Genomic DNA, 27,792 nt, shown 5'->3' on the forward strand with positions numbered 1-27,792 from the left:
ACTTAACTCCTTGGCAATTTCTCTTCATTCTTGCTCTGACTGGAGCCAAGCTGAATTCCTGAATCTTGGGTGAGAATTCTTTAGGCACTGACGTTGAAAATACTGGTATTTTCTGCAGATATGACCCAAATATCACCATTACAAAGACACCAGGCAGTATCACACTAAAGTAAAGGATGAAGAAATAACTTGGAAGAAGAATGAAAAAAAGAAACTCCAGCAGGGCTGAAGCCACTTTGTATTCTGACAAACTTGGTAAGATTTTAACACAGGATGCTGGCATTGACACAGGTTATTAATGAGCTCCATCAGCATAAATTCCTCATCTGTTTAGATCTTATCAATGTTCTTAAAAATCTATGTACAGCTATTAAGATGAATTCAACAAGAAAGACATCTGAGGTTAGAAACACACGGCACAGAAAATTGTAATGGGCCAGGAATGCTCCTGTTATTCCTAAAATTGCCTGTAAAATAGTAGTAACATAATAACAAACCCAGCGTGAATGGAAACAAATCTGGGTTTGTTTATGAAGTGTTTTGCCAAGATTATCACATGGCACAGCAACATTGCTCTCTGACCTCTGCCTTACCGATCTTGGCCTCTTCTGCAGCTCAAGCCCTGGTTCCTGAGCCATCATCCCACTAGGTAACAACAACCTTTGCACGTTATATGTGTGATCTCCGTGCTGCTTGGTCACAAGGGCCGGGGACATTCACACATCCCGCCGTGCTGCCTGCGAGGGCAGGGACCTTTTCCTGCTGCTGTCCGGCCGGGCCGTGGCCGGGTCAGAGAGCCCAGACCAGGATGCGCAGCACAGGGAGCCACGGGCACCGCGCCGGGAGCGGTCGCCCAGCCAGCTGCTGCCACAAGCCCGTCCGGTACACATCTGCCAGGGGGAATCACGGCGGGCTTCAGCGGCCCCAAACCCGAAGTGTGTCTGGGAAAGACATCTGGAAACTCTGCTTCTGAGATTCTACAGACTTAACAAGGAGCAAAGGACTGCTGGTTCCTTTCGCCCCTCAGCTGCCATGGTCGGCGTGCGGAGGGCGCAGCCAGCGGTGCGTTCCGACACTGCATAAACTCCGAGCGACCAGTTCTGTATTATTCCATTCGAAAAAAAAAAAAAAAAAGAAAAAAAAAGAAAAAAAAAAAAAAAAGAAGCGCTCCTGACGCGGCGGGCGGAGCCTCCGCGGGCCAATGCTCGGCGGCGGGACGGGGGACGAGAGGAGGAAGCGACGGCGGTGGCGGGGCCGATGCGGGTGGCGGCGGAACCGGGGGCGCGCCCGGGCGCGGCGACAGCGACAGCGGGCAGCGGCACCTGGCTGCTGGCGCTCGCGGCGGTGCTGGCGCTGCTGCTCTCGCTGGTGGTGCGGCAGCTGCTGAAGCAGCGGCGGCCGCCCGGCTTCCCGCCCGGCCCCGCGGGGCTGCCGCTGCTCGGCAACATCCCCGCGCTGGGCGCCGAGCAGCCGCACGTCTATCTGCGGCGGCAGAGCCAGATCCACGGGCAGGTACCGCCGCCCCGGGTCCCGCGGGAGCGGGGAGGGCCGGCCCGGGCAGCTGGACACGGGGAAGCCCCGGAGCTGCCGCCCTGCCCGGCGCGGCCCCGCGGCGGATGCGGCGGGCGGAGCGCCCCGCCGGGAGCGGGAGCGCAGGACTCTGGCGGAACTGCGCCTCAAAGTACCATCAGCGCGATATTTGAGATACTTACAGCCTTTTAGCGTAACTATATAAAAACGAATGTTCTTTAAGCAAAGTACTAGGGCAAGTAGAATGGAAATAGGAAGGAAAATATGCTGTCGAACGAAGCAAGCTTTCTACTTGTCTGGAATTCTGTATGGAGTTTCAGTCATCTGCTGTCAGAAAGAATCCTGTAGAATTTGAGGGAAACAGCATATTAGAACTTGGGGGACTCTGGAAAAATATAATCAAAGGTTTTTGTTTTTTTTTTTTTTTAATCATATATGATATAGGAATAAAGATCAATAAGTTAGACCAAAGTATACAAAACTCACAGATGGTTTGCAGAAATATACTGGGTGTGTCTTTTTGACACATAAAAAAGAAGAGCTATTATAACAGTGAAAATACCAAGTTTTCTAAAATAAAATAGACTCATAGAATCATTTAGGTTAGAAAAGGCCCTTAAGATCGAGTCCAACTGTTAACCCAGCATTGCCAAGTCTGCCACTAAACCCTGTCCCCACATGCCACATCTACACAGCTTTTAAATGCCTCCAGGGATAATGACTCCACCACTTCCCTGGGCAGCCTGTTCCAGTGCCTGACAACCCATTGGGTGACAACCCAGTTGTCACAGAATGTATAATTAGGCTAACACAATTTCATATGGTGGAGGTCACCAGCTTTGACATGGAAAAAAATCTAAAGATTTGTAATGGTAAAAATACAGATTTCTAACGCCAAGGGAATGTATGGAAAGGAATCTAAGGTTTCAATATTAACTTTAGGCTCAGTTTTAATTTTTAAAATGTAGATCCAGATTTAATTTTTTTATCCTGTATGTGTCTTCTGCAGGCTGTGCCTTTCTCCAAAGCACCTTGTGCTAACCACTTCTGGAAAAGGAAGCTGGGCCTAGCTGGGCTCTGCTCTCAGTTGTTGGCTGTCACCTTGGCTCTCACTCCTCTCTAGTTACTACATGAAGGTGTTCCCAGTCCTTAATTTGGAGGGCTGGTTTCTTTAGGTATACAGCAAAGCACAGAATGTAGTGTGGGCTAATTAATTTTATCATTTAACAAAGCAAATGAACGTACCACAGACTCCTGTATAATGGCACAGCTGTCCCACCTCTGGTCACCTGTGTGCCCTGCTGAAGATTATTCAGCTCTGCATTTCACATTGATGTTTAGTGTAGTTTCACTTTTTCATTCCTTGTTCTCCAGACTGGGGTGTAATAGCATTTGACACTTTTTATTCCTTTTTCCCCTCACAAAGATCTTCAGCCTTGATCTCGGGGGTATATCTGCCGTTGTGCTGAATGGCTACGATGCAGTGAAGGAATGCCTTGTCCACCAAAGTGAAATTTTTGCAGACAGGCCATCTCTTCCCTTGTTCAAGAAGCTGACAAACATGGGAGGTGAGTGCTAATGTCTTTTGTATAAAAACATAATTTTTATCCCATAGATGAACAAATCACATGAAGCATCTGCTTTAGCCATTTTATCTACTTGATGTCCTTTCTTAAAATACTTGATGCTTCCTTAAAGATACTATTTGGAAAGGAATGTCACTCATGGACTGTGTTCCATAGCAAGAGGTCCAAAATGTTTTGTCTCATTTTTTGTCTTGTTGAATAATTTTATTATCTTATGGGGAAAGAAAAATAAAGCATTGCATAAAACACTGTGTCAAAATATTTTTTCAGGCTTACTGAACAGTAAATATGGCAGAGGATGGACAGAACACCGCAAATTAGCTGTAAATACCTTTCGAGTTTTCGGATATGGTCAAAAGTCCTTTGAACACAAAATTTCAGAAGAATCTCTGTTTTTTCTTGATGCCATTGATACATACAAAGGCAGACCCTTTGATCTTAAGCACTTGATAACAAATGCTGTTTCAAACATTACTAATTTGATTATTTTTGGAGAACGTTTCACATACGAAGATACAGAATTTCAGCACATGATTGAGATTTTTAGTGAAAACATTGAATTAGCTGCTAGTGCTTCTGTATTTTTATATAATGCTTTTCCTTGGATTGGTATCTTGCCATTTGGGAAACACCAGCAGCTGTTTAAAAATGCAGCTGAAGTCTATGAGTTTCTTCATGAGCTTATTGAACGTGTCTCTGAAAATAGGAAGCCTCAGTCACCTCGACATTTCGTAGATGCATATTTAGATGAGATGGATTGCAATGGAAACGACCCAGAATCTACATATTCAAGAGAAAATTTAATTTTCTCCGTTGGAGAACTCATCATAGCTGGGACAGAAACCACAACAAATGTTTTAAGATGGGCAGTGTTATTTATGGCTCTTTATCCAAACATTCAAGGTAAGAATTTTGACATTTTGAGGAACTGATTCACTTTCCTATTGCAAATTTAAAATACTTTTTCAAAGTGGTGCAAAGTGATGCACCAAGAAAAGCTTTGTATATATTATTCTGTTGTGTCATTTACTAAATATATATGGACAGAGGTGGAAAACTTCTTTTAAATGTAGACAAAGAGGATATCAAAAGTCAAGTGTAATGCTAAAATTTTAACATATTATTTTGTGAATACACTTTTATGAAGCTTTAATACTTTTAAGTATTTCTAATATATTTAGGTTTAGCACTGTGATGCATGATCTGTTGTTGGCAGATGTACTAATCTATGCAGTTAACAAATAATAAGAAAATGTAATTAAATACGAAAGTAATAAACTAAATTAAAAATGTACAAGTGCCAGCAAAAATGTAAATCACATTGTGGTTAACAATTTAGGTACAATTCTTTTTATCTTAAGTGCCCCAGTTTTACATATGATAGACAGGAATACTTATACTTTTGGAAGAACAGAAATGGCATTTAAAAATAAAAAGATGTGTTACAGTCATTGTGAAGTAAGACAGCAATAGATGTCTGAGTGTTAGCCCAGACACTGTGAGAAGTTTGGATTCTGGTAGTGAAGAGTCACGTTTCTGGTTTCACTGCTTCCACTTCACTTTTCCTGCCAAAACCTTGGCAGTGCTTGGTTCAGTGCTTGGGGCTTCCAGGATTTGGAGGAAGAGAGGCCCAGATAACTTAGAAAGCTACTGCTGGTACTTGGACCAAAAAATATCACTCTAATATCAATTTCACCATTGCTTCAGAATGGGGATAATAGCAGTAACCATGGATAGGAATACAGAGTCTAAGTTTAAAAGCTTGAAAGCTACTGTTTTTTATATAAGGTATGCCATGTTTCAGTAGTCTTTTAAAATGTATTTATATACAAATACACATTAGCATAAATTAAAATGTAAAGGCAATTACAAAATAAATCTCACCTTTTATTCCTAACAGGGCAAGTTCAGAAAGAAATCGATCTTGTCATTGGCCCAAACAAAATGCCCACCTTGGAAGAGAAGTGCAAGATGCCCTACACTGAGGCTGTTCTGCACGAGGTGCTGAGGTTCTGCAACATTGTCCCACTGGGGATTTTCCATGCCACTTCCAAAGACACTGTTGTGCGTGGTTACACAATTCCTGCAGGCACCACAGTCATTACAAACCTTTACTCTGTTCACTTTGATGAAAAATACTGGAGCAATCCAGAAGTGTTTTTTCCTGAGAGGTTTTTGGACAGTAATGGACAGTTTGTCAAGAAAGATGCATTTATTCCTTTTTCCCTAGGTAAGAGCAATTCCTTCCACTCTTCGTTCTCACAAGTCCAGAGATGTGTAAAGTGTAAGTGATGGCAGTAAATGGACAGAATGATATCCTCAGTTCTGATTTAAAGATATCCAATATAATTCAATTTAAAGATATTCAATATAATGTGCTCTGGAGAGAACAAATTTTATCATAACATCTTTTATATAGATGAGCTCAGTTTTATATATGAACTAATAAAAATCCTCCTTACAAAATTCTAATAATTGCCAGTTAATAATGACTGGCAGTAGATGTAATTAAGAAAATAGTAGGGGGGAAAAGGCTAAAATTCACAATGTCATTTTTTAAAGCATTTTCCATCTAGATTGACACTTCAAGACAAGATACCGTAAGTAACAAGTGTATCTAAAGCAATTTGACAGAATTGGTTTGAATGGCATTTGTGAGCAACAAATTCTCTAAAATCAGTTTCTTAGGGTAAGTTATCACCTATCCTTCTTACAAAATACTGCCAAGAGCTTCACACAGCACTCCTAGAACACAGAAATGACCGTTCCTATTCATAAGAGCGGAAATGTGACTGAAGATATCTTAAACCTTTTTAAAATCTTTTTTTTTTCAATTCAGGAAGAAGACATTGCCTTGGAGAGCAGCTGGCTCGAATGGAAATGTTTTTGTTTTTCACCTCATTGCTACAACGATTTCACCTGCATTTCCCTCATGGAGTGATCCCAGAGCTGAAGCCAAGATTAGGGATGACCCTACAGCCACAGCCGTACCTCGTCTGCACCGAAAGGCGGTGAAGGGCAGGGCTGAGCTGGGCAGGTGGGGCACAGTGCTCCAAGCTGCAGCTCAGCAGCCACTTTGCCTTCTATTCCTAAACGTGTTCAAGCCAGAATAACAACAATTTAAAGGACAAATAGTTTCTTTCTACTTGATTTTCACAGAAAAAAAAAACCCAGAACCAAAGGTGTGGAACACATCCTGATGTTTTCACTCCAGAAGACTGTATTGACTCTAACTTCTGATACAGTTTTTAAATATTTAATTACTTTGCGAGCCGTTTTACTTTGAGAGGATATTTTCATAAGCATGGAGAATATGGTTCAAAATGTTTATGCTTGAATTCATCCATGGAAATATCATTTGCATTATTCCAGCTAACCCATTCTTTATAATTATTCACTAAATTTTCATAGCTAAAAGGGCTCTAAAAGGTATCTCTAAGCAAGAATAAACTATATTTTCTAGCCTTGAAAAATAGATTGTCTTTTAAAGCATTTTATCCTTCTTTCCCCTTGCCCTATCTTCCCAGTTGGTCATAATTTTCCAGTGAATCAGATAACCATGAATTCACTTTTAGGACCTTTTATGGCTTGCTTCTCACTTAGCATCATACACAAAGCATTCAATTATTGCCATACTCCTGACTATCACAGGGCTTTTTTTCTCCAGTATATTGCATTTCCAGACCCCTGTCCTCCACTGCCTCCCAATACAAAGTACTATGTAATGATTAATCTCTGCTTAAATAGTCTGAAAAAGCCAGTATTTGTGTTACCAGAGCCACATGCAACTATACTATGAGTAAAGAAAATAAACCACCCATCCTTCTGACCAGAGGAGAGACCTTCTGGGGAGGGCAAGTGCAATAAGAGGGGGGAAAGTGATTTTAAATTAATTTTAAGCACAAATTTTAGGTGTAAGGGCTACACTTGACTTCTGGCAGCTTCATTTATTATTCTTGCCAGCTCTTGCTTTGTAGTTATTGGTAGATAAAGATTTGTGTCTGCAGACCTTGCAGGAGCAGCTGAAACTCCACAATATTTAGCTCCCTCTGTATGGGGAGAGAGGGCCTCAGAACAGGGTTCAGAACAAAACAAGCAAGCAGCTGTTGAAGGCCAGGGCTGAGTGTTTGACCTGGCTTTTTACACAGATAGTGCTGCTACTTGGAGCTACAGGAAAGCTGAAGGGCAAGAATTGGTGTTTGTCTGCTGACCTGATGTTTTCAGCTTATGCTGAGGAGAAATACTTCCTTTCTTTTGAAAGAGCAAAAGAGAAAAAGCAAAGAGCTAATGCCAGTCCACTCACATAACAGCCTATTGACTTCAGGTGCAGCAGGTCCAGATTATTTTACCCACAGAGTGTTGCATCCTGGAGTTCGGGTTTAGATTAGGGTTTCTAATTTATGTTAAAATAAGTCAAGTTCTGTAATCCCGCGCACCCCCCGTGTCGTTTCCCCCACCCCGCGGTTTCTGGCCCCATGCTGCCTGCCGCCGGATCTTCCCCCTCTGCCGCTCCTGTCACCACCCCCACGTCCAGCCCCAGGAAACCCCGTGCCTGCCACCCCCATCCACACGATCCCACTCAGCCCAAGGCTCAGTGCCCGCCCCTGCGGGGTTCTCTGGTTGGTCGGTGTTGCTGGCGTCACCACCACGGCAGCCGCCCCTATTAGATGGCAGGCCGTGGATCCTCTTGCCCCGCCCCTCCATAAAATCCTACCCTGCCGGAACCCAGGCGCCATTTTCTCACATGCGAGTGCCAGGAGCGGTTGCGTCTTTCCATTGAACCGCGCCATGTGACCAATAAACCATTCCTGCCAAGCACGGAGTAAACGGACAAATTCCTTACCTCTTTACCGGATCCCTAGCGCACAGTAACAGTGCCTGGCCAGCCCACGCGCCCGAGACACGGAGCCGTGTCCAGGAACCCGCGGCAGAAAACCCCGGCAGCACGTGGAAGCTACGCCACAGCCGGGCTCCCAAGAGCTGCGTGCAGCTGGGAAGAACAAAAGCTAATGCCGCAATTGGCGCCCAATGTGGGGCCGAAGCCAGCGCTCAGCTGATTGCATGGACGGAGGTTCACCGCAGAGCTCCAGAAACAGCGCTAGGAGCCGCCGGCGCCGGCCTGGGGCCGCGCCGCTGCCAAGGGGGGGCGCTGCCGCCAAGCCAGAGCGGGCAGCGGTTCGCATCGGATCACCGCTCCGTGCCAGACAGAAACCGAGAGCAGGGGCTCTCCAAAGTACGTCAGTGAAGTCTCCGCCGCCCACAGGGGACCAGACAGTATACCCTGTGTGGGACAGGAAGTGCAAACTTTCTCAGCCAAGAGGGCAGCAGAAAGGATACTTCCTGGGACTCCCAGACCCTGGTGGCAGCTTTTCTTTGCAGAGACTTCAGTCTGGTAAGTATTAGTTGTGGAAATGTGTCCAGCTAATACGGGGAGGGCTTGCTGTGTTCCCGAGGTTGGGACGTGCAGCGCACAGCACGAATGGCAGCCGCTGGAGTCGCCTGCGTTTTTTTGCTATTTTTTCTTTTTTACTGCCCATGGGGTGAGGTGGGTTGGGTGGAAGAAGCATGGGGACCGTGTTATCTGCCCAACAAAAGGAATTTTATTCCCAAGTTAAGGAAATCCTTTCGGTGAAGGGCCCCTACCTGAAAAGTTTAGTTAAAAAATTTGTCCGGTGGTTGTTCTTTGCTTTCCCCCGTCTGTCTACTGAGGACACACGCAAAACAGAATTTTGGGAGCAAGTGGGAAAAAGGCTAGCAGAGGGGATCGGTAGGGATCCCTCCATAGACAACTGCTTCCCTAAATTCCATATGTTGATCTCAGATGTAGTGAAATCACACCCTGCGCGAAACTCGGTTGGGGAAAGGAAAGAACCATCCAGAAAATCTGTTACTCCCCCTGAATCCGTTTCCCCATCCGCTTCTCCTACCCCTTCTTCCCCTAACCCGGGTGGGCGGGGGGGGGCACCCCGTCAATCTGAGACGCAGGGCAGCTCCACAAACGTGGACCCTGCTCTTGGTTCCCCCAGGCCATCCTAGCGTCCCCGCCTTAGTGAGATTGGTAGATTTGCTGAGGCCACGACCCTAAACCCCTTTTCCTATCCCTTTTTCTCAGCTGAAAATCCCAGTTTTGGCGCTACCCCCGCGCAGTTCTGTTTCTTTGAACCCCTCCCTTTCCCCTGAGGAGACCGAAGTCTCATGGTCGATCTCTTTGTCTTCCCAAGATGGAGGGTGGCCACATGGCAAGGCTTCCCCTTCCCACAATCCCTTTCTTCCCTTCATTCTCTATGACCCCACCCCCTCCTGCTTCCCGGTGGGTGCAGGCACCGCCCACTCAAGCCGGGGAGAACAAAAGCTAACGCTGCAACGGAGAGCAGCTCTAACATAAGTTCCTGTTTCTCTGAAGAGGCTGGACAGGCTACCCCACTTCCTGAAAAAGTGCCTTTTGTAGAGAAGATTTAAAACTCAAAAAAAGAGAGGAAGGAGGCAAAGCTGATTGCTGTGCATTGGGCACACCATGAATGAACCACTCCTAAGGCACTGGTAAGCAGTGGGGTTAGGAGTCATGATCAAGGTTTTGTGGATACCAAGTAGATGTTGTGTGCTTGTGGAATACCTAAGGAGAAATTGTGGAATCCACTGAACTTGGGAGCCTTCAGCATGAGGCAGCCCTGAGGAGTTCAGCTCTAGTTTTGGACTCATGGCAATTCTTCCTGTTCCCAGCCCTGCCTGTGCTCTCAGATCAGACAGCCAGAGTTTGTTTAGTACCTAGTCTTGCTTTCTGGGTTGCAAGAACTCCAGGTCATCCTTTGGTTACAACATGGCTCAAATAATGCTAATTGAAGTGGGGGGAAGATTAAAAACCGTCAAGAACCAGTTCCTGCAGGGACCCGTGCTCAAAATGCAGCTAACCAGTTATAATTCCCTTTTGCTGAGGTATTTTGAGATCTAACTCCTGGCTAGTCTTTAATCCATTTAATGAGAACCATATTGATTATATGTCATTCTGGTTTCTAAATCAAAATGCCTTCTAAAAGCTTCAGAATATCAATCCAAACTTTTACCATTACCTGCCAACTTATGGTCTCATTTAAGCAATCAAATACGTTTGACAAACTGTCTTTTCTCTAAATCTGTATCAGTATTAGTCATATTTACATGTTTCATTCTCTATCAACTTTTTTATTATTTTCCCTCTGACTTAGAATTATTCTAATGATCCAATTTAATAATTTGAAATATTGACATAATAGTAGTTTTTTCTAGTCCTCCAGAATTCCTCCACTGTATCAACATGGATTACAGTAGCCAGCCAGATGTTCAGAATTTCCTGGTGGGATGTTCAGATAATTCCAGACAAAATATCTAGGACAGATAGCAGCTGGCTGCTATTTAACATTGTTTGGGGATTAAAGGTTGATATATTAACCAGTGTAACTTCATAACACTGCTGCAAGAGCTGCAGCACCATAGTGTCTTAAATTCTCCTTTCCCAATCTCTATCCTTACATTTAAGTTTTTGAGTTGTTTTTGGCCATATCAGCATCCCCAGAGACTGAAAAGGGAACAGTACAAGCATGTCATATATGACACTGAAAAAGTGCTGAGAAAAAAATCTCACTCATTAGCACTTAATTTCCTGAACTTCTAGCAGTTTCACCAGTACTGATGAACACATCCTTAGTATGAACCTAATAAATGCAGGAAGGTTCATTAATTAATTAATTCAGAGATTAACTATACAAAGGAAGATTTCATCAAAGTTCAAGGAACGTTACTGCTTCTCTGAAAGTAAATAGTATGAACTTTCTGTGATATATTTTTATATGTATCCAGAATGTGTTTAGCTTGAATTGAGCTTAAGGGTTTGTGCAAGCACTAGAGAGTAGATGAGGCAGATTATGTAATCATAAAGAGAGCAAGTTCATGAGAAAAGTAGCAAGCTCAGAGAAAAACACAATAAAAAACAGCAAAATCACTTTGAAAAATGAGTGAAAATTAGATTGTGTAAATTTCATAATAATGCATTGGATATGAAAACATAAAGATTCAGGATAAACGAGGGGGAAAAAATCATAATGGGGAAGATGCCAGATCAGAATCTGCCTTTGGTTGAGAGTGGTGGACTGATGAAAACACAAGATAACATGGCCAAGATCAGAGGATCAGTAAGTGTTTGAAAGGAACTCAATATTCCCAGTATAAATTACTCTGTGGAGGTACACACAGAAGGTTGGTATATGTTTTCATACCAATGAGTTGTCTCAGGTGTTTTTTTTTGGCGCTGGGCCTGATAATTCTAATAATTAATATACTGATAATTCTGTTAAATTAAAGTACAGCTCTGGAAATCTTCTGCCTTCTTCTGTCCTTTTACAACAATGTAAGTTGGGAATCAGCAGATTCTCCCCATTCTAGATTATCCCTTCAGGCATTTTTGAAGGCTGTCAGCTCTGTCCATGTCATTGGAATTAGGCAGAACCCATAGTTGAAGTGGTTATTCCTTAGGAAGACTGCCAGGCTTCAGGAGATGCTACATTTGTTACATTCTTCAGAATAAGTAACATTCCAAATAGATTAAACCATTAAAATAATGGGAGCATATCAGGAATGTGCAATCTAATCCAATATCTTGCTATTACTGCAGCAGATGGCTGCTTGCCAAAAATTTTACATGTGATGTAGACTGGCCTATAGCAATATTCCAGAAAATAAAGTAATATAAAAGTAATGAAACTTACTGTTCATTCTTCTGCTGTTTTCAAGTGATGACTTCCTTTTCTACACTAATACAAAAAAAAAAAAATATATATATATATAAAGGAAATATTTTTAATTTGTGCAAACTACGATTTATCAGAAGCATGAAAAAATACTGTGTATTAAAAAGCTTTTTACATTACAGATAATTCGTTCAGATGCTTATCCACATTAGGCACATCAGTGTCCAGACAACAGGATCCACCCATCCATGTGTCATGGACATTTATACCCTCACCAAAACAAGGGGATAAAGGATGCCTCATTGTTCAGGTCCCTTACTAATATAGGTAATACAGGTATAGCTTCATACCAACAAGGAATGAAAGTTAGGGAACAGAATCAATATGGATAAAACTTCTGAAAGGATTCCAGTTATTCTCAGGTAATTAAGTTTCCTTTTTCCACAGGCATCCCCGTTTAAGGAGTCAAAATGCCCCTTTGGTTCTCTTCAACTTACACAATAAGCTCAATTCAAAATAATAATAATAATAACAATAACAATAATAATAATTATAGTGCTGAACATGCACCACAGCAGAATTTTATAAGCCTAATTTTTCCAGGAAAAACATTGGTACGTAAAACCCCTCTTTATCTGATATAGATTAGGAAGTTAATTTAATTTCTTCTTTTTTTTGGAAGTATAAAAATTGCTTTATAAAGCCACTTCAGGGTATTTTCAGATCTTCTTCCATTTTATTTTACATTCTGTAAAGACATACCATTTCTCTCTCAAGGAATGTACAGCCTAAACTGCCACACTATAGAGAGAAATGCAACATAGCTTAATATTGCATTTACTTCACAAATTGTAAGTGTAATCTATAAAATGCTCAAGCTCTTTGTGCCATAATGAACTTCATGATTATATAGAGACAGTAAGAATAATTCATTGTTGATGGGAATAAAATTTAGTGCTAACAGCTAAAATTTGTCTAAAAATCCCTACTCACTTATACTAATTCTTTTGCTAAGTATATTAATTACATCATCTTCTGAAGTATCCAACACCTCCCAATGTCTCAAGTATGCATATTCTTAAGATCTAGAAAGGCCCACATAGCTTGAAAAATATTTAAAATACTATTAGCTTTAGCAAACTAACTTAAGATAATCATATTTCTAAAAAACCTTTTGGCTACTGCCTCTCCATTTATTCACCATCTGACAATTAGACAGAATCTTATCTCTGGCTGAGGTTCAAATCTTGTCAATTTTTTCAAGAGGATTCTATCTCTCTCAGCAAATAAAAAGACTCTTTCTGGTGGGAGATGAATTATGGGTCAAACACATTTAAAATAAAAAGGTTTTAATATTTACTGAAATAAATGAGTTGATGCCTCCAGTTCTTATTGTTTGAATGTTATTATTTCTATTATTTCTATAACTGTGCACATTTTCTTCTTGGTATTTAAAGTTTCCATATCATACTTCTACTTTATTCCTAGCATTTAAAAAATAGGTTCAGAAAGGATCTCAGTAAGTTCTGCAGTTCACTCATCTGGTCCACTAATAGTTTTACTAAAAGTTGGTTTTCAGACTTCTTTTTTTTTTGTGCAGAGACTTTCTTAATAGCCCAAGACAATATATTTCAGTGAGTCAGAGCCCTCTCAATCCTTAGACAATCGGTCATGTTTGAGCCTTGCCACCTAAAGGTGTTACTTTTTGTCCTAAACACTATAAACACTGAAAGCATTATTCTGATTACTCTTTGAAACAGTCTCATAAGGTAACCTGAGAATATCTCACTCGAGTCTCATTTTCTCTAGACTAGGAAAAAATCTTTTAAATTAATTTTATCTTTCTCCTTCTCTTCAGGCCACGTTATCAGCCTCACTGGTCTGTACTGTAATTCTGTAAATCTGTCTAAAGGACAGGTGTTTTTCCTGGGGTGTGGTATCTGAAATTAGAAACAGTATTTTGGTAATGACTTAGTTATGATGAATTGAATTGAATGATTACAAATTCATTCTCAAGGATAGAGGGGCTTACTTATCTGCTTTTTTTGACTGAAAGAAAGCTTAGTTCATATGAGTCAGATAAACTGGCAATACTACAGATTAATAAATTCTACTAGGATGAATGTCATGAAAAAAGAAAGGGGCATGCTAAGCTCATTTGAATGACTATATATAGGAGCAAGTTTTCACATCTGACTGGCACAGGGGACAAAATCTGCACTCTGCTCCTCATGTGCAATAATTAATATCAACCCTATCCTCAGTATTTTTGGTATGATACCTGCATTTTAAATTAAGCATTACCTTTTGTTTTATATGCAAATAAAATGAAGATATTTTGATCTCACTCAAGGTGCAAAGGGTTCTGCTGATCCAGAGAGATGAGTCAGAAGTGACTCATCACCTGTTTTCTGGCAGGATGCTTAGAACATGGACAAATCACAAGGTGAATGGTAGGGATCATTTGAAACACTGTGGTCTTTCACTAGTACTTAAAGGCTGGTTTGGTTAAATACTACCTTTATTTTTTCCTTCTGAAACCTCACAGATAAACCAGCAGACAGAAGGTTTCACCTCACTAGACTTTTACTCTATGAGATTCGACAGATGGCAACATTCTGCCACATAGCGCAGCCTGTGTAGCAGAACCTACCACACACACCAGTAGCTACCACCTGTGATCTCCTGAAGTCCAGAAATCAGAAGATGACTCATGGTGTACAGATTCCAAAAGAAACCTTCGTGTCAAACATTTCTGGTTGTGCTGTGCCCTTTTTAAAGGGTGTCTGAAGTGTCACACAGAACCAAGTAAGTGTCAGTCACTTACATACCTAAAGCCAAGTGCAATGCAATGCTTATCCTGTAGCAGCTTAGTCCATCAGCTTTCTTTCCTCTTTCCTCTAAAGATGTGTTATTCCTTCTCATTAAGCAGAGGATAAATAAACTGATTGCTTATAGCCCTATTAAACTAAGATCAGATAGAGAGCAGTTAAAAATTGTGTCCTTTTCTCAGCTTCATTCCTGAGAATCCACAGTATAATTTTATAGCAAGTTAAAGACTTCAGAAAATATGGAAAGGAAAATTCCTCATTGGAAAAGTGAAAGTAATTACCTCATTTGCCTTAACATAGACATGTCTGAAGTAGCACATTGTCCAGAGACAAAATTCTGAAGAGAGCAGAAAGAAAAAAGGCAAAATAAATACTGTCTTGATCATATTTCTTGTGCCTCATTTAATCAACTTTGTATACTTGTTTTCTCTCATCTAATCTTTATTGGCCACTGAAGGATCAATTTCCTAAAACTTGTATCACAGCTTCAGTTGTGATAATTGCATCATTATTTCCATTACCATTTTCATTTCATTTCTAAAAATCCAAGTATTCTGACTTGATAAAGACATACTGTTTCTATAATATTTTGAACGCAAACTGGCCTGAGACAATTAACAGTGTCTCTCTTCTGAATATCTTTAGTATATTTGTATGTCTGTGTCATCCTTACCTCTTCTTTCTAGTTCTCATCATCCAAGCTAATTCCATCCTTTTAGTCTAAAACATCTCTCAGGATGGAATTCCTGCTCTCACACTCACCAGTGGATGAGACACTTAAAATTGTGCACATCTCAAGTGTTTTTTTGGACAAAAGGGGAAGTGCTGCCATGTGAGTGTAGCTGCCACAGGGAATCACAGGATGGGTCAGGCTGGGAGGGACCACAGGGGTCATCTGCTCTGCTCCAGAAGGGCCATCCCAGAGCACATGGCACAGGATTGTGTCCAGATGGTTCTGGAATATCTCCAGTGAGAGGGACCCTCTATGGGCAATAATACGCTCTGGATTACCTCAAATCCTGTGCTTTCAAAGGATCCAGAAGCCAAGATTCAACTACATCTACACCAGGAGCAAACACCAAAGATAAAACTTTGAGCTCTTGAATTCTGCTAACTCCTTTTGCTGATTCACCTGTCCCTGGTTGTGGTTAAAACTGGATGAAAATACCAAGAAATGGTTCTATGCACAGAGGAAATGAAGTTTTACACAAACTTTGTTAGTCTGGACTTACCTTAAGCAATGCTACACCATTCTTTTAATTTTGAACCTTACACTCACCATTCAACTTCGTCATGGAGGAAGAACTCCCAGGAAGAGATTCCAAGTTATTAATTTTGATTGGTTTAGCACCTCCTTCATATCCAGAGGACTCCAGAAAGCACAGAGATTTGTTCTTATAGAAAACTTGGTAGGTCTAGTTCTGTGTGTATGGGTGGAAGTAATTCAGCACATGTTGGAAAAGAAGGCAATGAGAAGATGGGAAACTCAACTTAAACCTGAGAATATTATACATAAAAGTTGTATTTCTGCATGGCATAAACTTCAGTGCAGACTAATTTTGTCCACTTCTTGGGGAAAAAAAAAAAAAAAAAGAAAAAATAGGTAGTGTTGCATTAAAAAGTGTTTTAAATATGTTCCTTTGTGTGGTTTTCAGAACTACTTAGCAACTCTTGGTAGCTGTGAATTACTGAAGTGTGATCACAGATTTAAGAGTGATATGCCTTATATGGAAGGATGTTATTTTGCACAACAGCTCAATCAACATTCAGAGGACCCTCCATTACCATTTTTGAAAGATTTAAGACACCTTCAGTTACAGCCACATCCACTTCTGCAAATATTCCCTGAACCAGCCTTTGTTAACTTTTTTCCAGTCTTTTCCCTTTCTCTTAGAGTAACAATTAGTTACATACTAATTGTTAGAGTAACAATTAGTCAAATACTGTGCACACATTTTAAAAAAGGCACTTTTAAGTGGATTTAGAACACATTCATAATGAAATATATCTTTGAAGCAAGCTATTGTAACTTGGAAATATCTAATTGGAAATACATCTTAACATTACAGTTTATTAAACACTGAGGTTTTCTGCTTGTTACTGGATTTTGAAATTGCTTTAGTATTCCTAAAGAGTTTAAGACAAACCTGAGATAAGAAAGTTGCTGGCAAAGATGTCACCACATATAAATCCTGACAGTGCTCTAGTAAAAGATAAAATCTTAATTTTTACCTTGTTATATATTAGTTATTTTTTAAATAATGACATTTTAAGGGAAACTAAAAATGGAAACTTGTAAAATAACAGAACAGTAACTTTAGACAAACTAATTAGTATCATTTTTCAGACAAAGCAAAATTATATTAAACAATATTAAAATTATATTTTATGTACACAAACACACTATCTAAACACAAAATGCTGAGAATACAGCAAGCTGAAAGAATCAGAATTTTTTCTAGTCTTCACATTATCTATAAGAAGAATGTATGACCAAAGAAATGTCAAATACAGGTGTATGATCAGTAAGTGCCAGCTTCAATAGTGCAACATTTTATTAATGACAGAAATATCTGGTTTAACACTGCTCATGTTACAAAAAAACTGCAGTGACAGTGATAATGGCAGCAAAGGGGAATTTGTTACTTAAGATATAGCAAAAGCACATTTCAGTGGTCTTTTAAGTGCATCAACAAAAGGCTTACTAGTGAAAAAAGAAAAAAAAAAAAAAACCCCAAACCTTTCAGTTATTTAAACTGGCCAATGAAATAGCAGAATGAAAACCTGTGTAAAATTGTGTAATGCAGTTTACACAAGATTATCTTTTTTTTTCCAAGTCAATTGATGCAAACACAAATATGCTGAGACACATTTAGAAATAGCGCACGCACATTTGGGTTTTATTCAGTTCAACTATACAGCACTTAAAGGTTCAGTACTAAAAGGAGCACTTTTAAAACTAGACTTATCTGTGGCTTGCTTACCTGTAGCCTAATTTACAACTTTTTTGTTTGTTTGTTTGCAAATTAGACCTACAATGGTAGTGTTTCTAAAAATACTAATTTTCTAAAATTGGGGTGGAATGTTTAAGTTTGTTATTTTAAAACTCAACAATCTAAAATGTGGTACAGTACAGTGATTTTTATCTTGTATCAGGCTTTACACAAAGTTTCTACCTTCTGGTTTCCATATGTGTATTTCAGGATGTACATCAAACTTGAGGGCAATAAAAGCTCTGTCTGTGATGGAAAAAATGTGTGGGGCAAATTAAAATAGCCATTTTGCAACAGTAGTTTATGTCTTTAAAAAAAATCTTTAATTCTCCTAAAGATTTACATACAAACAATAAATGAGATACGATCTTATTTCCTTAAAATTTAATATGGGAAATGGGTGCAAGATAAAAATCTATGATGTGGTTGACTTGTTTTTAAAGTGAACCTGAGTAAGGGCAGGAAATACAACATTACTTATGACTAAAAGAATAAAATTCCTTCATAATTTAAGTAGCTGAACAGGTTTTTAATGTTCTACCACAAAACAGCAAGGCAACAGATGAGAGTGGCCTTGTATTCAATGAATTATCATGAACATCCACTGCAAACCTGAATATTTTTTGCAAAAATAAAACATCAGATTATGCACAATAATAAAAAGCATCAGAAATAGATGCACCTGGATTTTCTTTCCTCTTTTTAAACCACAAATATCAGAATTCAGCATTTATGTCACAGTCCTTGAACAGTTGCTCTGAGATGACTACATGAAGCACACTACTGCACTAAGTAGACACCCCACAACAGGCTTGCACTGCAGCAGTAACATAGTTTTCATGTAGGCACAGACTTTTTTCTCATTCATGTTCAAAAACAACATGAAATAAGCAACTCAAGACAACATTAGGATTCATCCCGCATTTCCTTGTTAGCGAAAAGTTCTTGCCACTTTGGTAATCAAAGTCACTGAATGTTTTTTAAAAACTGCAGGTACCTCAAGGAAAAGAAGAGTTCCATATTCAGCAAGGCAGCATTATATCAGGATATTTTATACCAACTAAGGCATAAAGAACTTTGCATCAGGGTATACAATACTCAATATCTGAATAAAGTTCCGTATTCTGTGTGGCGAAAGTGCATAGGAGTGGGATTCCACCAGAGCAAAAAGAATCCTCTCACAGTATTAAGGCCTTTCGATTTTATGTGAGCTGAAGTCAGCACAGTGGAAAAAACACAGGCTGTCATCACACTGGACACCACTGGAGTTCCCTTAGCACGTCTTCTCTTCTCCCAGTTGTCGTTCGTCATCTTCATCAGCTTCCTCAATAACCTGAATGTCATCTGCTTGAGGTAAAGATGAGATTTCAGTCAGCAGTTTGGCTCCTTCTGTTTTGTTTTTCTCTTCCTCTTCAATAACTTTCTTCCATATTTTGTGATTTTCACTGAGGTGGTGTATTAGCTGGCAAAATATTCGTCTACCTTTTTTTCTTTGAGTTTCTGTGAAATTATAAGCACATTGGATTGTTTGACATTCCAAATAATTGTATTTTACACATACAAAACCAATGGCACACTGCAAGTGAGATGTAAATTTCAGCAAGGCACATGGATTATTATTCTGAATATTTAAACAGTGGCATGGCAGAGGATATCAACAAGTTTCTCTTTTAAATTGCAAGTTTTCTGGTAGTAGCAAAATTTTTGTTAAAAGAGGAAAATTTATGAAGCAGCATAATAGCAAAATCTGCAAGATTTGTACTGCACAATTTCAACTGTCACTGCTACATCTGAAGCTACTGAAGCACAACTAAGCACCAATTGAAACACAGAAACTTACTTAAAATAAGATCATCTTCCATTTCTTCATCATCACTCTCTAACTGTGCACCATCATCATCTTCAGTGCTTTCTGCATCCTCCTCCTCTTCATCAACCCACTGCCCTGGAAGCAACCCAGCTGCGTTGTAGGAATTACAAAGGGGGCCAACTATGTGAGTGATGAAAGATTCCTGCAGTTTTGCAAGCTGGGGAGAAGAACGATCCATGAAGGGGCTTATAGGTAATCCAAGACTTGCTTCCTCATCACCCTGAAAAAGAAATGGAAAAACTTATCAGAATTTCTCACAAAATTAACTTTAAATTCTTATTTTTAGAATTACTTTTAATGAACCCAGTAACCTTCAGCTTCCTCACGAGGGGAAGCACACGTAAAGGCACTGATCTCTTCTCTCCAGTGAGCAGTGACAGGACCCAATGGAATGGCATAAAACTCAGGGGAGGTTTAGGCTGGATATCAGGAAAAGGTTCCTCACCCAGAGGGTGCTTGGGCACTGGAACAGCTCCCCAGGGCAGTGGTCACAGCACCAGCCTGACAGAGCACAAGAAGCTTTTGGACAATGCTCTGAGGCACATGATGTGATTTTTGGGGTGTCCTGTGAAGGGCTAGGCATTAGGCTTTGATGAGCCCTATGGTCCCTTCCAACTCAGGATATTCTGTGATTCCATGAACCACCACATGGATTGTATCTTCTTACTGGGGAGAATAATTGTACGGACTAAGTGAATGAAAATGTAATTAGGCCAATTTAAAATAAAGACACATTATGGCTCAGACTTGCACAGTCCATAATCCTCCCTCCAGCTTTGCTTGTGTCTGGATGGAGAACTAGTTCTGCTGGAGCTGCTATTCCTCTGCCTTTACAGGATGGCTTCAGAGCAGGCAGAGACTCAACTTCAATTGCTAAGTTGATGAACAGAGAAAGTGTCAGAGTAATCAGTCATAGCAAGGCATGCTGGTAATGGCATCCCCTGCAAGGCCACAGGAGAATGAAATGAGCTATAACATCCAGAGTAAAGTGGTTTCTTTTGCTGTTTTGGGTTTTTTCCCCCACCATTTTATAAACTGGAGAAGAAAAACACTGAACAGTTGCTCATTGAAAAAATCTGAGCTGTAATTATTTATCTCAGCACTTCCATGGACCTGACAGCTTTAGAGCTGAACATACACTTTCAGTCTTGTGGATTTTGTACATATTCTTTCATCTAGAGACACATCTGTGAACTCAACTTCTGAAAGTGAAAGAAGTTATTTTGATTTGTCAGCATCATCCTAAAGAAAGAAGTTCTCCCCATCAAAAATGCCTTGATATCTGAAAAATATACTGGCTGGGAGTTTGTTTTCTAACACAATTATTATAAACTAAAAGATCATGCTAATAAGCTACCTGTGAAAATAAATTTCAATATTCAGAATGAGAAGATGGAAATACCTTACCAGAAGATTTAAAACAAGGAATAAAGCTTAATTTAGTTAAACCACTGGCAAAACTAAGAATCAGTCATCTGCCCATCATTAAAAAAAGAAAATTGCTCTTTCCATACCCACCTGTTCATAAAATTCGTTGACAATGCCTTCAGTCCATTTCAGATGCAGGTCTCTGGCTTTGGCTGGGCCATTGATATCAGCCAGTTTGATGCATATTTGACAGGCCAGCAGGCGATCGTTCTCATTGCTCCATTCTATGCCATTGCTGTTCATGTCATTGACCTGGGGTAGGCACAGACATCCAGTTCAAACTCTTCAGCCATGGGTTTATTAGGCAACCTACAAACCATCTACAGCTGGTTTGTACAAAGGAAATACTCTATTTGCATTTTTAATAGCTTAAATTTAAATAATATAAAACTTTAAACGCAAGTAATTAAAACTAACAATTACTGAGAAGCAATGATAAAATTGGTATATCAGACATTAAACTGGAACAAACCTTGGCATTAAATTCTGCAAGGAAATCGAAATGCTTCTTGAGGTCCGTGGCAAGGATTGCTTCAATCACTAAGAAACGAAAGCGCTTGAATTCCACATGATCAAGGTTCGATAAAAAGTTGTATTCTGGTCGTGATAAGAAAAGATTCCAGGCAGATGCAGCATGGTGATTTTCTAGGACTGATCTGTCATTGTAGAGAACAGCCTACAGGGAAAAAAAGAAAAAAAAAGAAAAAAAAAACAAAAAAAAAAGAAAAAAAAACAAAAAAAAAAAAAAAAAACAAGCAAAGAATCGTAAATGACACAGGGAAGTTTTAAAGTTATCATTAAATAATCTGAAGTTTAAGGCCTAGTCAGAAACAAGACTAGGTAAAAATAAAAAAAAGTTTTGTCTTCTAAATTTGGGGTTAAAGTTACACAAAAATTACAGATGAAGGAAATCCCCCCCAAACTTAACAATTAGCAATGTTCTTTTTTTCTTTAAAAGTCCTTAATGATGTCTTAGTGACAGCTCCATTCAGACTGTAGGCACACACACAAAAACCACTTAAGACTTCGCACAGTGTGTGTTTTATGTCACACAGTGACATAAAAAAGAAAATAAGAAATAATATAAATCTATGTTTTTAATTCCTCTTAGTTGTGTTGGAAAAACAAAAACAATAAAAACCCCAACCCAACAAAAACAAAGAAATAAACAAAAAAAAACCATAACAATAAAAAGCCCCACTACAAAAAGGACTCCAAAACAAAGTAAGAACTGTTATAATGGTTAATCGTGCAAATTATTGCTGGTTTTCAAAGGGCTATGTTTAATGCTGATGCAGAAATTTTAACTGTAAATGAGCTAACTAAATATAAAAACAGTAGCAGATTTTACTCACAGCTTCCATGTTTATAAAAAAACACCCTAGAAAATAATTAATCCAATATAGATTAAACAGAACCTGAAAAAAGTTAATTTTGCCAATGCTTTTTGTAGTTTTTCAAAGAATGGCTGTATTTTTGAAACTTAGTGTTGGATGTCTGTGTAGTTTGGTTTTCTTCCTACTTGTATGCTGTTTTCAGCAGAAATACATAAGTGCCTACATACTAAACTCCCTTTGTAATAAGGAGTTGTTAAAAACTGATTAGAAAGTCAATTTTCAAAGTCTTTATCTCCTAACAAGCTGTACCAGTTGTTGTTGTTGTCAATGTTGTTTTTATTATTTTTCTTTTCTGTAACTTACTAAGATATCCAAACGGCCATCATAGTTGATTAGACAGACCTAGGGCCAGCTCTCTATGAAATAATCCTTACTCTATCCTGCACTGGTTAATGTTGTTGCTTTTAGTTTTGCAAATTGGAAGTTGTTTCTGCATGCATACACAATCAGTACATACAAAACACATCAGAATTTAATAGGAAAGAAAAAAATAAGAATATTACACATGTATAGTACACAGTAATTTCCCCATTTCTTAAATCAGACCTTAAATACTTCAGTCCTGAACAACTTACTTTAGGGATATAGAACAGAAAAAAATTCTTTATACTGATTTCAGACAGAAATAAGTGATTTTTCTGTGTGAAGAGGTTTGTACCTGAGGTGCATTTGTGGCCACTAGAAAAGCATTTGTACGTCCAGGATGATCATAGTCGTGCATGGCAGCTGCTACATACAAAGCCATCAATTCCAAAGCAGGAATGTTTGATGCCAGACAACCATAACTGTCACCTGTAATAGGACAGCTTTTTGAAGAGGTGTAGCTGACTTGAACTGGGGCAATACCACTGGCTTCATCTAAAAAAAAATTCAAAGTACAAAACCAGAATATTTTTTAGAACAGCATTTTATTAATATTTGTAATGTAATATAAATGTGTATAAACAGCCAGACTCTGTTGCAAACACAGTATAGTTATCCTTGCTCTCATGAAGCTGAATAATTTTCAAGGACTTATACTTTTAAAAAGACAAATTAATGATAATTTTTATAGATTTTGAAGAAAAGTTGAAGTGATATTGAGTTGCAAATTTGTAGCACTAACAGAGCATTCTACTGTTTGTCTCCAACCTGAATTTATCCAAGAAAAGATTAATCAGCACCTTCCTTAGTATTTCCATAATTTGCCCACTTCTTAAACTTGCAAACCTATAGCAAAACCTGGAGGGGGGAAGTGGAAACTACTGCAAAAGTAATTAACTCCATTAATTTAGAAATATTTGCATGATAAGATTCACAGTTTATTATCCTCTTTTCCATGGACAAAGTCACTACTTCAAAAAAATGGAAAAGAAATAGCACTTATTTCATCATTGCATAATATAAAAGGAACTCCTTTGCCTTAATAGAATAAGCAAGGATTAAAAGCCTGAAAATATTTATACTGGAAGAGTTTCCAAGCAATAAGATTATAATTTCTTATATATATATATATATATATATATATATATATATATATTTTTTTTTTTTTTTTTTTTTTTTTTTTTTTATTTATTTAGTACTTGGAGAAAGAAAAGGCAATAGGGTGCAATCAATAGATAGGGACAAACTTGGAAAAAAGAGAAAATTCAAGCCCTTTAAAAGCCACATGACTTGTGTCTTGTCTTTTTGTGCTACACATATAAAACAGAGTTCTTGGAGAGTCCTTGACTCCCCCTTTTCATATTTCTGAAATACAAACCACTAAGCAGCAAAGTCTATGTTTACAATCTTTTTTTTTTAATCCTTTACTTGCAGGATACAATTTGGTAAAACTTACAAATTATAAATGTACAAGTTAGTTCTATGAAGTCACAGACAACACAAGAGCAAGCTTCATTGGAAGGAGCTTCACACAGGAGGTATAATTAATTTGGAGGTATTATTTCCTTTTCAGGGATGGTCTTATGCAGTTATTGTTGGGGTGGTCACTTCAGTGTTTGAAAGTCTGCATGTGATATCTAACTGAAAATTCTAAAATATTAATTTTTATACTAAAGCCATTAAGGAGAACTTCAATTAAGTTAAATACTTTGGTATTTTTTTTTTTTTTTTGGTCTATTTAACTTTCCAATAAAGTTAAGAAATATTAGCCTAATGTATTTCAAATGCTAAAAATACCCTGACTATGGCAGAATACAGAGGTTTTATTCAGCATAGAAAATTTATTAAGTGAACCAGTTTTCTTGGCTAACAAACTAACCATTACTCATCTACTAATTTTTCTAAAAGTCAATTGCATTATATATCTGAACGGTGTGTGCTTTGTGATATTTCTGTACTGCCTTTTATTAAAGTAAAAAAAAAAAGTGAGTCATAAGAATAATTAGATATTTTCTTCCAGAGTAATTTAGTTTACCTGCTGTAGGTTTATTATAACATTCTTCAGCAAAACAAAAATAACCTCTCTGAATACACACCTATATCACTCTCCATTAGGTGCTCATTACGGATTTGCTGAAATCCAGGAACAGGGCGTGTGGTCAGGTACCACACTGCATGGAGAACATCTGTGGCATGGATACGATTGTGATCTGAAAATCAGCAAGACACAAGAAAAAAAATGTTACCTGAAATGGCATCAAAAGGAATAATAAAAACAACAACAACAACAACAACAACAAAAGTACAAAATGTATTATAAGTGAGATTTTGATTAAATCTAAAAGGAAAAATAGAATTTAAAATGTTAGTGGTAGGTATATGTATCACTGAACATTTTTAAGAAGGCAGTTAGATAAACATCAAACAGTGTCCATGTACACTTCATCCTACCTGGGGCTCAGGAAGGGATTAAATGGCCTTTTAAATCAATAATGGTGAGAAATAAGCATGGCCTGCAATCTGATGCCTACAAGCACCCGGGCTGGGCAAACAGCTGTGGAGTGGGGAAGTGTGGTTTTTGTTTTGTTTTCCAATAAATTTGGCTACCCTGCACAGCAAGGTGAATTTTCTTCTCATTTTGTTAAGGAACTGACCCAAAATTCTGTTAAATCAACAACTACTCTCCCATTGACTTCAGTGCATTTCATTCAACCACTAATTCAAATTCTCTAAGATTATCTTCAAACTCCAAATTAACAAATTTAGTCTTCAAGTCCACCCACTTTCTCCTGCAATTCATCAGACCTGTTCTAAGCTCTGTCAAGTGCATTCACTAAAAACACGCTAAGCTGCCCACAAATACAAAAGCCCACACCAAAGGAGAGCCACTGATATCAAAATTCCATGTGTAACCAGGGAGCACTTACAGGGAATATCCCGGTAGCCATTTTCTAGCGCACGGAAGTAATTCATGAATTCTTGAGTGGGGATTTTGAAAATTTCAAACAAGCCAGTGTCTTGAAACAAGGTATAAGTAACCTAAACAAAGATTAAAATTAATTTAAATCTGAAAGACATACTGTTGCATGTTCTGCTTTTTCAACTTTAAAAATATTCTTGTTTTTAAAATTTTACTTGCTGACAGACATGGAAATCACTGAAATTCCACTAAAGAATTAGCGGAATGCTATTGTCATAGAGATATATTTAATAAATTTTTAGCACAAAAATGTGGATTTTTATGATCCTCTCAATAAAGAATAACAAAAGCTTTTATTTCATTACAGATAATTCTATGCAACTGATTTTTAGTAATGTACACCAAAATATTTTATAAGGCTAAATAAGCCATTTATTCCATTAGTGACCTAAAAAGTAGAAATTTATTTTCAGACTTATTATTCAAAACTTCAAATTATTTACTTATAACAGCAAAGCCATTAATAACAAAATAAGACAAAGAGAAACAAACAACACCAGCCTCTCAAGTTGTTTCTGAGGCTTTGGCAAAGAGATGCTATGTCTAGTATTTATTATGATTTCTCTTGAGTGTTTTTAACAAAACGAGCTGATAAATGAAGAAGTATTTCAAAAAGATACTCAAAACTTCCATATATGTATATAAACCATATATTACGTTTTACATGTAGTGTACTTCAAAGCCTAATCCCCCCCACCCAAGGCTTCAAATATTTAAAAAAAAATGTAAACCAAGTCACTGCTAGGCATTTTTATAACTTTTTTTCCTAGACACAGGAGAGGAACAAGAAGTTCTGAAGCATGGAAGGTGCTCAGAGGAACAGGAGCTGCAAAATTAGGGGACATCACTCCAGGGTGTAAAACTAAGATACTAGAAATAAAACTGTATAGCGGTCAGATCAGAAGCTCCATGATTGCTAAATCCACTCTAAAGAAGGAGGCAGAAGCTTCCAGATGACCTTGATGAATGGGAGAAGCTGGGAAAGAGCAAACAGAATCCTGCTCTTGCACCTGCCAGCAGGTTTGGCTTCAGCAAACATGAAACTGCATGGGAATAAGTCAGAAAGAAATAAAAGGGATACTACGTGCAGAAAGCAGCATGGAAAAAAATCCCACTGTTTGTAGGCTTAAGAGGCAAAAGGCTGCCTAAAAGATCACTTCTCTTCCCTCACAGGTGGGGCAGAAATATTGTACGGAAATAAAGAAAAAAGCAATGGTTGTCAGAGTAGTAATTCTGAAAGCAGGAGATTATTCTGCAAATCATTATAGCAAAACCGAGTTAGTCAGTGTGAGTCTAACCTATTTATATTGAGAATAAAATTCAGAAAAACTGGAGCATGCTCTCTATAGATAAACCATTTTTTATGGTTTACAGTGACATGGAGTACATGAGAAGTCATATTTCTGCTTTTGAAAATATTCACATAAATGTAATTTCAAGTATTCACATGAATGTTGACTGCAAAATTTCTTAATGGTTTAAATAAGGGACAGCTTTACCTACCCTCCCTCATATAATAAAGGACAACAAACCTGGCTGAGAATTCTTCCAGACTGATCTCCCATTTCTTTTACAAGGTCAAAAACTTGGAAATTCCAATTGTTCATCTTCTCCATTAGTGAATCATGGTCTAATAACATTGTTTCTAATCTAGAACTCTGTTCCACCTGTATGAGATTAAGATACTTTATAATCTCTAAAATAACAATGAAAATTAATTTATCAATTGTGTTGGCAAAAAAAGCCTTGAAAATGATAAATCATTAGTGAATTTATTGAATGGTGCTGCAACTATGACTATGAGAAAATCATAAATCAATATCACAAATAGCACACTTAAAGGCTTGAGTTTTCCTGTTTTGGGCAGCAGATTCCAGGGCTGTCTGAGATGGTGCTAAATTTTCCTTCTTATTTATTTTTAGACAAGATGAGTTAATAAAACAAAGCAAAAATATGCATAGGCTAAAACCAAAGATTTACTGAGCTTTAAGAATAGGTTTATTGGACAAGCTTTAAAAACACCTGATGTATACACCCAAAATGTTAATAGCACTGATTGAACATTCATTGATCTCTCTCACTGCCACTGTTGCA

General features: G+C 38.4%; 2 protein-coding genes across 3 annotated transcripts in view; one reads left to right on the forward strand and one right to left on the reverse strand.

Moving 5' to 3' along the window:
* Positions 1–1,257: 1,257 nt before the first annotated feature.
* Positions 1,258–6,589, forward strand: LOC128808729 (vitamin D 25-hydroxylase). 2 transcript variants are annotated; one of them, XM_053980190.1, is made up of 5 exons: positions 1,258–1,512; positions 2,957–3,098; positions 3,387–4,019; positions 5,017–5,346; positions 5,956–6,589. In XM_053980190.1, exons 1-5 carry the CDS (start codon positions 1,258–1,260, stop codon positions 6,129–6,131), a joined length of 1,536 nt encoding a protein of 511 aa, XP_053836165.1. In that variant the 3' UTR covers positions 6,132–6,589. The 2 variants fall into 2 exon arrangements, with proteins under 2 accessions (XP_053836165.1, XP_053836166.1); XM_053980191.1 differs by lacking the exon at positions 1,258–1,512 and having other exon boundaries at positions 3,015–3,098; positions 3,823–4,019.
* Positions 6,590–17,204: 10,615 nt separating this feature from the next.
* Positions 17,205–27,792, reverse strand: part of PDE3B (phosphodiesterase 3B) — an 82,921-nt gene continuing 72,333 nt past the window's right edge. The window contains exons 9-16 of the mRNA XM_053979622.1: positions 27,231–27,365; positions 25,646–25,757; positions 24,815–24,928; positions 23,014–23,213; positions 21,431–21,634; positions 21,049–21,210; positions 19,501–19,750; positions 17,205–19,160 (exon numbers count right to left, since the gene is read on the reverse strand). Coding sequence (XP_053835597.1) covers positions 18,934–19,160; positions 19,501–19,750; positions 21,049–21,210; positions 21,431–21,634; positions 23,014–23,213; positions 24,815–24,928; positions 25,646–25,757; positions 27,231–27,365 — 1,404 coding nt within the window. The 3' untranslated portion in view covers positions 17,205–18,933. The remainder of the gene's footprint in view (positions 19,161–19,500; positions 19,751–21,048; positions 21,211–21,430; positions 21,635–23,013; positions 23,214–24,814; positions 24,929–25,645; positions 25,758–27,230; positions 27,366–27,792) is intronic.

This window comes from Vidua macroura, chromosome 6 (genome assembly GCF_024509145.1).
Source record: "Vidua macroura isolate BioBank_ID:100142 chromosome 6, ASM2450914v1, whole genome shotgun sequence".
NCBI lineage: Eukaryota > Metazoa > Chordata > Aves > Passeriformes > Viduidae > Vidua > Vidua macroura.

Excerpts from the sequence above, each read along its gene's own strand:
- LOC128808729 (XM_053980190.1), top strand. The coding sequence starts at position 1,258 with ATGCGGGTGGCGGCGGAACCGGGGGCGCGCCCGGGCGCGGCGACAGCG. Across the intron at positions 1,513-2,956 it reads AGAGCCAGATCCACGGGCAG|ATCTTCAGCCTTGATCTCGG; the intron begins GTACCGCCGCCC and ends CCCCTCACAAAG. Across the intron at positions 5,347-5,955 it reads ATTTATTCCTTTTTCCCTAG|GAAGAAGACATTGCCTTGGA; the intron begins GTAAGAGCAATT and ends TTTTCAATTCAG.